At 37.6% G+C, this 10,189-nt stretch overlaps 1 protein-coding gene and 1 long non-coding RNA gene across 2 annotated transcripts in view; one reads left to right on the top strand and one right to left on the bottom strand.

Annotated features, from left to right (window-relative positions):
* Positions 1 to 825: 825 nt before the first annotated feature.
* LOC136151537 (uncharacterized) overlaps positions 826 to 10,189 on the top strand; it is a 172,944-nt gene continuing 163,580 nt past the window's right edge. Inside the window, exon 1 of the long non-coding RNA XR_010660062.1 lies at positions 826 to 913. This is a non-coding gene — a long non-coding RNA (uncharacterized lncRNA). The remainder of the gene's footprint in view (positions 914 to 10,189) is intronic.
* Positions 5,396 to 6,757, bottom strand: LOC136151597 (olfactory receptor 2B11-like). Its single transcript, XM_065912851.1, has one exon. The coding sequence runs from the start codon at positions 6,574 to 6,576 to the stop codon at positions 5,638 to 5,640; it is 939 nt and encodes a 312-aa protein (XP_065768923.1). The 5' UTR covers positions 6,577 to 6,757; the 3' UTR covers positions 5,396 to 5,637.

Raw genomic sequence — 10,189 nt, 5'->3', positions numbered from 1 at the left:
TTTGTAGAGAAGATTTCCCATTGCTCTCTACAATTCACCCGTAGTCATTTCACTAATGAGGACCTAATATTTAGCTGGGTGATGCCTTAACATAACCCAGATGAACTATGTTATCATTTTATTGGAATAACATGCACAGGATAATCTAGGCATTTCTATTACCCAACAACAAGAGATATATCTGTTTCCTGAGAAGTAATTATTTTGGAACAATTTGCGGCAATATTAATGACAGAGCTACTGGCACACTGAGTAGATCTTTAGACGCTTCAGAGAAGGAGAAAAGAACTTGTTAAAATAATCTCCAGAACTGAATAATGCTTTGGGTGTAATCTATCCATTTTAGCATTTTAATTGACCATCTTCCACAACCTTCTTTATTCAAGACATTAATTTTATCACATACCTTTAATCCTAAAATTTGAGTGAAAAAAGTAAATGGTTTTACTTCTGATGAGCCAGTAGCTGATTTTGTCTGCACGCTCCCCATGTAACCTCCCAAAGTTCAGAGGATATAAATCTCCACATCCTCACTTCTAAGACCATGCCCTGAGAAGATTTTGCTGTAGTCAGGACCATGTCTTATTTCATGAAGACTGTGTGTCTCTTAAGAGAGCATCATGTCCTTCCTAGCAATACTCTCATGGCTGACACACAAAGACACACAGACACACACACACACACACACACACAAGCATGCAAGACTGTGCTGATTACATAATGATGATGTTTGCACTTTTCTCATCCTGAAACATTAAGAATTATGAATACTTATACTTCATTTCTTCTTCTTGTTTTGAATCCATATCCTGCCATTTCTTTCTCAGGAGACATATTCTTCTCACTAGAGTATGTCAGGAAGCAGTTTGATTCTCTCAGGAATTCCCTTGGACGGGTCTGTCTCTATGTGTTGGTGAGTATGAGTATTCAGAAAGCAAAAGAAATAAATATAAAAGGTAATGTAAAAAGAAAAGTAAAAGTAAATCAACAGCAATATATAATGAATAACCTATAGTATAGGTAGCTGCTATCATAGACTGTGTACACAATGTGATATTAATTCAAGGGAAATGTACTACTGGAAACAAATATGTATGTGACCACTCTATAATATTAATATAAAATACTCAGATTTAAATTTTTGTTTGAATTAAACTAAGTAGTTATCAAAAGTAATTATGAAAATGGTGTAACTTTCATGTCATATTGATAGTATATTGATGCAGGATGCAGTTAGTATTTACTTTGATTATTATAAAAGACTAAATAAATCATAATAATCTTCTAATCTTCTAGTAACATGAATTTGACAAAGTACCTTTTTGTTTGTATCAAAAGTAGAAAAACCCGAGTCAAAGATATATATTATGATGATGAAAAAACTGTATGATACTTAATATTTTTTGTTTAAATAATATAAAAAAGTGGATAAGATAATAAATACCTATTATTGACATGATATGAAGGCAAAGGAAAAAGCCTACATAAGAGTAAGTTGTCATCTGTTTTTTTAATTGGAGTATAATTTCTTTACAATGTTAGTTTCTGCTGTAAAAGGACGTGAATTATGTGTATATACATACCCCCTCCATCGTGAATCTCCCTTCCCTACCCACAATTCCACCCTTACCAGTCATGCACAGAACGCCAAACAGAGAATCCTGTGCTATACAGCAGCTTCCCGCTAGCTAATTTTGCTACCTGATTCTAAAAAAAAGTTTCAATTCTTCCTCTTTTTTGTGAATATGGCTTTATTCCTCTGTTCAGATTCATATTCCTTTAAAAATTGTTGTGCTTCCTTTAAAAATTGTTGTGCTTCCTTTAAAAATTGTTGGGCTTCCCTGGTGGCTAAGCTGATAAAGAATCTGCCTGCGATGTGGGAGACCTGAGTTCGATCCCTGGGTTGGGAAGATCCCCTGGAGAAGGGAATAGCTACCCATTTCAGTATTCTGGCCTGGAGAATTGTATGGACTGTATAGTCCATGGTGTCTTAAAGAGTTGGACATGACTGGGCAACTTTCAAACATGCATGCTTAATACACAAAAAGTTGGATATATTTAATGTATGCATTTTGATAAATTTGGAATTGGGCCTGTACATATGATACTGCCATCACAAATAATATAAACCATCACCTCCAAAGACTGCTTGTGCTCCATGCATTTTATTTTGTTTGTTTGATTAGCACTGGTCATGAGTTTGTGCACTTTAAAACTTAAGAGGGCAGAAACCCATTCTTGAAGGTGTATTTTGTCACTATTGATTTCTGAGTGGAAGAAAATTACAATTCTGAAATGAGTTGTCTTTACAGGTCTAAAAGATAAAGAAGTGATCTAAACAGCTCTAAAGGGTCTCTATAGCTAAGTTTTCAACTTAAATATTGAATTTTGTCCTGTAAACAGAAGTTACCATTTTGTCTAACTAAGACTAAGTTAAACAAAACTTGTCTTAACTAACAAAAATGATCAGAGATATTATATAACATCACAGAATTTTTATTTTTCTTGCTTTGTGTGCATGTTTGTGTCAAATTTAAAAACCTCTTATGGCACATCAGCTACCTATCAGCCAACTTTTAAAGTTGTTTAGAATTATTTTCAAAGTAAATATAGCAAAGTCTATTTGTCTCAAGAACTGGATCAAGCACCAAGATGGTCTGTTCTGTTTCAAAAAAGTAAATCTGTATTGCAGTTAATTTTTGTTCAGGAAAACATATGACCTATCATCCAATAATTTGCTTACACCTTGATTTGCTAGACCAGAAGACATGCCAGAAATATATCTAAATCACTCTTGTTGTTATTACCTATTATGCTGATTTCTGTATTGGCAGGCAGATTCTCTACCACTGCACCACCAGGGAAGCACCATAATGTTGATTTCTAGCTGTATTTTAAACAGCAAATAAATGTAATATTCTTTAATTTGCTTTAAAAAATGTGATGTTTTATGACAGAGTTTGAAGTTTAATGTGAGTCCTAGAACTAATTTTGACACTTTCAACTTTTAATGATACAGATTCTAAACCTCAAAATTAGACTCACATTGTTGAAGTAGTCAATTTGCTGTCTATTCTAGAAATACAAATTATTTCTTTCTCATCCTGATTCTTGCACAGTTTCAAAAAGCATTCATGGCTGTTCCCATTATGCATGAAATGGTTCCATGTTGTGATTCATTATTAATACCACTATCTTGTTCTCTCACTGATTCAGAAGGCTCATGCTTATGATATATACAAGGAACATTAAGAAATCCATGTGTTTTGCCCATATATTTTATTCATTTTATATTTAATGATACATTCCTTAATAAAAATTATAAAGCATTGCATACTTGCTTGTTAGAGTAGCAATGGGTTGTTAAAGGATTGTAGCATTTAGATAAATGGAGGTTGATAAACTTGTGGCCTTAGGAAACATCACTACAAACAAAACTAGTGGAGGTGATAGATTTCCAGTTGAGCTATTCAAACCCTAAGAAATGATGCTGTGAAAGTGCTGCACTCAATCTGCCAGCAAATTTGGAAAACTCAGCAGTGGCCACAAGGCTGGAAAATGTCAGTTTTCATTCCAATCCCAAAGAAAGGCAATGCCGCAGAATGCTCAAACTACCACACAATTGCACTCATCTCACATGCTAGCAAAGTAATACTCAAAATTCTCCAAGCTAGGCTTCAGCAAGTACATGAACCATGAATTTCCATATGTTCAAGCTGGTTTTAAAAAAGGCAGAGGAACCAGAGATCAAATTGCCAAAATCTGCTGGGTCATCAAAAAAGCAAAAGAGTTCCAGAAAAACATCTATTTCTGCTTTATTGACTATTCCAAAGCATTTGACTGTGTGGACCACAGTAAACTACGGAAAATTCTGAAAGATATGGGAATACCAGACCACCTGACCTGCCTCTTGAGAAACCTGTATGCAGGTCAGGAAGCAACAGTTAGAACTGGACAGGGAACAACAGACCGGTTCCAATTAGGGAAAGGAGTACGTCAAGACTGGATATTGTCACCCTGCTTATTTAACTTATATGCAGAGTACATCATGAGAAACGTTGGGCGGGATGAAGCACATGCTGGAATCAGGATTGCCGGGAGAAATATCAATAACCTCAGATATGCAGATGACACCACCCTTATGGCAGAAAGTGAAGAAGAACTAAAGAGCCTCTTGATGAAAGTGAAAGAGGATAGTGGAAAAAGTTGGCTTAAAGCTCAGCATTCAGAAAACTAAGATCATGGCATCTGGTACCATCACTTCATGGCAAATAGATGGGGAAACAGAGAAAACAGTGGCTGACTTTATTTTTTTGGACTCCAAAATCACTGCAGATGGTGACTACAGCCATGAAATTAAAAGTAATTTTAATTTTACTCCTTGGAAGGAAATTTATGACCAACTAGACGGCATATTAAAAAGCAGAGACATTACTTTGCCAACAAAGGTCCGTCTAGCCAAGGCTATGGTTTTTCCAGTTGTCATGTATGGATGTGAGAGTTGGACTGTAAAGAAAGCTGAGTGCCAAAGAATTGATGCTTTTGAACTGTGGTGTTAGAGAAGACTCTTGAGAGTCCCTTGGACTGCAAGGAGATCCAACCAGTCCATCCTAAAGGAGATCAGTCCTGAGTGTTCATTGGAAGGACTGATGTTGAAGCTGAAACTCCAGTACTTTGGCCACCTGATGTGAAGAGCTGACTCATTTGAAAATACCCTGATGCTGGGCAAGATTGAAGGCAGGAGAAGGGGACTTCAGAGGATGAGACGGTTGGATGGCATCACCGACTCAATGGACATGAGTTTGGGTGAACTCTGGGAATTGGTGATGGATAGGGAGGCCTGGCATGCTGCGGTCGATGTGGCATGGGGTTGCAGAGAGTTGGACACAACTGAGCGACTGAACTGAACTGAACTGAAACTTGTGAGATAAATTCATGGTTGGTCGAAGGTGTAGAGTGCCTCACACTGAATGCACAGTGGCACCTTGCTGCCCACTTAGATGTGGCAAATCTTGCAGAGAGTGATGAAATGTTTCTTATGTGCCAAGGGCATAGGGGAGCTTCCCAGTTGGCGCCAGTGATAATGAAACCACCGGCCAATGCAGGCGATGTAAGAGGTGCAAGTTCGATCCCTGGGTTGTGAACATCCCTTGGAGGCTGGCAGGGCAATCCACTCCAGTGTTCTTGTCTGCAGAATACCATGGACAGAAGAGCATGGTGGGCTACAATCCATAGGGTTGCAAAGAGTCAGACATGACTAAAGTGACTTCATACGCACATAGTCATTGGAAGTCCAGTGATGAATGCTGCCATGCTATTTTATGACTAGCTTGAACTGATTAGTTTATATTATAGTTTACAGTACTTTTATTTTTTAGTGTTTAACAGCCACTATTTCAGTATGTATTAAACAAAATAGAATGATTTTTAAAAATACATTTCCACAGAATGCCCTTACTGGTGTGTATTAGCCAAGTTTCACCCTTGCCTAAGAATATGAGAAACATGACATATTTTGCAAGAAGAACATCTATTAGTAATATGGTATGGGAAAGTATGAGACAAGAATGAGTTATTAAAGAAAGCTCTATATACCTACTAAATGGGTAAATAATTTCATCTGATGTCTACCAACTATCACTTGGAAATGAAAATGCTCCTCATCAGATTGCCCAGTGCCCCCTTTACATCCTTATTCCTCAGAGTGTAGATGAAAGGATTGAGTGTAGGAGTCACCACTCCATAGAAGAGAGCCATGAACTTGGGCTCGTCCCTTGAGATAGAGGAGGGGGGCTGAAGGTACATGCTAATGGCTGGGCCATAAAATAAGAAAACTACTATGAGATGGGAGGAACATGTCCCAAAGGCTTTTTTCCTTCCCTCCAAAGATTTAATCTTAAATACAGCATGTCCAATACAAGCATAGGAAACAAGAATTAAGCATAGTGGCACAGCTAGGAAAAAAATGCATACCACAGAGAGTGTGAGCTCATTAGCACCCTTTTCACCACAGGCAGTCTTTATCAGAACAGGAATCTCACACAGCAAGTGGTCCAGGGTACTGTGACCACACAGTGGTAACTGTAATGTGATGGTGGCCTCTGAGACAGCATAAGTCATTCCACTCAGCCACACAGTGGCCACTAATAAGATACAGATGCACTGATTCATGATGAGGGTGTAGTGTAGAGGCTTGCAGATGGCCACGTAGCGATCAAAAGACATAACAGCCAAAAGCAGACATTCTGTGCCCCCCATTATGTGGAAGATATAAAGCTGAACTGCACACCCCATATAGCTGATAGTCTTCTTAGACGTTCCCAGGTTAAAGAGCATCTGAGGGACAATGCTTGTGGTGTAGCACATGTCCAAAAAGGAGAGGTTGGTGAGGAAGAAATACATGGGGCTGTGCAGACGGGGGTCTAATTTGGACACCAGAATGATGGCTATGTTTCCCATCATGGCCATGGGGTATGTTATAAGCAGAATAATGAATAGAGGAAGCTCGAGCCACGGACGGTCAGTAAAGCCTAGTAGAATAAACTCTTCAGGATGGCTTTTGTTAATTAGTTCCATTATCTTCAATTTGTTTCACCTATAGCAGGGAAGTAGCAAAAAGTAGAAAAATTTCGAGAAATGATTAAACACAATTATGTATCTCGCACAATTAAGCATCCAGTCATAGGAGGTTGAGTACAGTAACTAACTGGAAAAAACTCAAAGTGAAGTTGCTCAGTTGTGTCTGACTATTTGCGACCCCATGAACTGTAGCCTACCGGGATCCTCCATCCATGGGATTTTCCGGGCAAGAGTACTAGAGTGGGTTGCCATTTCCTTCTCCAGGGGATCTTCCCGACCCAGGGATCGAACCCAGGTCTCCCACATTGTAGGCAGATGCTTTACCCTCTGAACTGGAGGAGAGGACTAATGAAACAAATGTGACACTAGGTGACTTAATTTCTTTTCAGCAGTCTACAAAATGAAGGTAACCTTAAGTAAACCTTAAGTAATCTAACCTTTTTGAAATTGAATTTTCTTTTGTGTATAAAGATACAGTAACTATATCCTTGGACTATGGTGAGGGTTAAATATCAAGTAGAAATGACTGTACTTCAGATTTTCTAAAGGAATGCTTTTCATACTATGTTTGCATACTTATCAGCTGAAGATGCAGTTAAAATGAAGTTTATTGGTTCCTATATTCAAATGTCTAGTAGAGTAGATGTGGCATGGAACCTAGGAATCAGATAGTTCCTTTTCAGAATCACTGCTGCAAGGTATTACTGAAATATTAAGACTAAAACTGTTAGCTATAGCTACAGCTATAGCTATAGCACAAGAAGTGGTGGAGAAAACCCTGCACTTAAGCATCATCAAGGTAGCCTTGTTCAGATACAAGTATATTATTATAGTTGAAGAGTTACATCATCCTCATAGGAACTGACAAGGCAGGTTTTATTCAAATCCATCATAGTAATTTATAATTAAAAAAGAAATTTAAACATTTTTGTGCCAGTGTCCTGAAATATAAATGGAGAGGATTTAGCTGTGACATGTTTTCCTGTACTCAGAATTTTGTTTTGGAATGTAAATTTTCTTACACAACTACTTCATTTAAACTGGGCAATTTGCTATGGAGAACAGTGTAGAGATTTCTTAAAAAACTGGAAATAGAACTGCCATATGACCCAGCAATCCCACTGCTGGGCAAACACACCAAAGAAGCCAGAACTGAAAGAGACACGTGTACCCCAATGTTCAATGCAGCACTGTTTATAATAAGCAGGACATGGAAGCAACCTAGATGCCCATCAGCAGACAAATGGATAAGGAAGCTGTGGTACATATACACCATGGAATATTACTCAGACATTAAAAAGAATTCATTTGAATCAGTTCTAATGAAATGGATGAAACTGGAGCCCATTATACAGAGTGAAGTAAGCCAGAAAGATAAAGACCATTACAGTTTACTAACACATATATATGGAATTTAGAAGGATGGTAATGATAACCCTATATGCAAAACAGAGAAAGAGACACAGATGTACAGAACAGACTTTTGGACTCTGTGGGAGAAGGCGAGGGTGGGATGTTTCGAGAGAACAGCATCAAAATATGTATATTATCAAGGGTGAAACACATCACCAGCCCATGTTGGATGCATGAGACAAGTGCTTGGGCCTGGTGCACTGGGAAGACCCAAAGGGAATGGGTAGAGAGGGAGGTGGGAGGCGGAGTCGGGATGGGGAATACATGTAAATCCATGGCTGATTCATGTCAATGTATGACAAAAACCACTACAATATTGTAAAGTAATTAGCCTCCAACTAATAAAAAAATAAATGAAAAAAAAACTGGGTAATTGGTTTTTCATGTTAAAGTTTAGTCATCTATCTTGCAGGAATTTTTCTTTATTGAGCGGGCTTATCCTTTTGTACATATGAATTTGGATAGTTATCAATGACTTAGCTAACTGTCAGTCAGTTGCTCAGTTGTGTCATTATTTGTGACTGCAGCACGCCAGGCTTCCCTGTCCATCACCAACTCCCGGAGTTTATTCAAACTCCTGTCATTGATGCCATCCAACCATCTCATCCTCTGTCGTCCCCTTTTTCTCCTGCCTTCAATCTTTCCCAGCATCGGGGTCTTTTCAAATGAGTCAGTTCTTCGCATCAGATGGCCAAAGTATTGGAGTTTCAGCTTCAGCATCAGTCCTTCCAAGGACTATTCAGGACTGATTTCCTTTAGAATTGACTGGGTGGATTTCCTTGCAGTCCAAGAACTCCAAGAGTCTTCTCCAGCACCACAGTTCAAAAGCATCAATTCTTCAGTGTTCAGCTTTTTTTTATAGTCCAACTCTCATATCCATACATGACTACTGGAAAAACCATAGCTTTGACTAGACAGACCTTTGTTGGCAAAGTAGCTACAAATCCAATCTTTATGTCTAGGGAAATGGATCGGGAGGAAAATCTTTACTCCTATTCAGGATAGGAGACTTATCAGTTTAGGGGTAACAGATTACATTTGTAGGGTTGCAGAGCTGAGTTTTCACATTCACTAGTTCATCAAATCCTCAAAGTCATTCTGGGAAGTGTCACATAAGGTACTCAGGGTCAAGATATCACCATGACTCTTTGATTTCACACTACCCAAGGTCAGGTGTGTGAAATACATTAATAAAATAATAATTCCAACTAATCCTTAATGAGTGCTGTGTGTCAGACAACACAGGAAGCATTTTACATCCATTAACTCATTTAGTATCTATCTCTAAACCTCATGACAAAGGAAATATTAGTATCCATATTTTAAGATATTATTAATCATTTATCCCTATTGTAGCCTAACAACTATGAATGTTCCAAAGATCAAAAAGCAATCAATTTCTTCAATCAGGTAGGAGATAATGAGAGTAAATATTCAAATTTAAATATTCCAAAACTGTATGTTTAAGTACTATAATCCTATCCTAGATATCTTTCCAGTCTTTTCCATGTGATTCTCATGATATTTCTTTACTTTTAAATCTCAAATATCATGACATTTTTATCCAACTTTTGAAGTGCCTCCAGTGATTTTTCCATCACTGTTTAACCACATAGGGATCTCTTTATCTGTGAAGGTTTAATGTCCACTAAATTTTATTATAGTATATCTTTTACTATATAATTTTCATTACACAGTATTTTATTTATATTTATAGTGACTTTAAAGTTATATGTGGATCATAGAAGATCTTGCTGTGATTTATGTCGGAGAGTGTTTTGCCTATGTTCTCCTCTAGGAGTTTTATAGACCCACCTCCCAGAACATTGGAAATAAAAGCAAAAATAAACAAATGGGACCTAATGAAAATTAAAAGCTTTTGCACTACAAAGGAAACTATAAGTAAGGTGAAAAGACAGCCCTCAGATTGGGGGAAAATAATAGCAAATGAGGAAACAGATAAAGGATTAATCTCAAAAATATACAAGCAACTCCTGAAGCTCAATTCCAGAAAAATAAATGACCCAATCAAAAAATGGGCCAAAGAACTAAACAGACATTTCTCCAAAGAAGACATACAGATGGCTAACAAACACATGAAAAGATGCTCCACATCACTCATTATCAGAGAAATGCAAATCAAAACCACAATGAGGTACCATTACATGCCAGTCAGGATGGCTGCTATCCAAAAGCC

The sequence above is a fragment of the Muntiacus reevesi genome, chromosome 20, assembly GCF_963930625.1.
Source record: "Muntiacus reevesi chromosome 20, mMunRee1.1, whole genome shotgun sequence".
Taxonomy (NCBI): domain Eukaryota; kingdom Metazoa; phylum Chordata; class Mammalia; order Artiodactyla; family Cervidae; genus Muntiacus; species Muntiacus reevesi.
This window is presented reverse-complemented; position numbering and strand designations above follow the sequence as displayed.

What these genes read in the sequence shown, in the direction of transcription:
- LOC136151597 (XM_065912851.1), bottom strand. Translation starts at nt 6,576, where the DNA reads ATGGAACTAATTAACAAAAGCCATCCTGAAGAGTTTATTCTACTAGGC.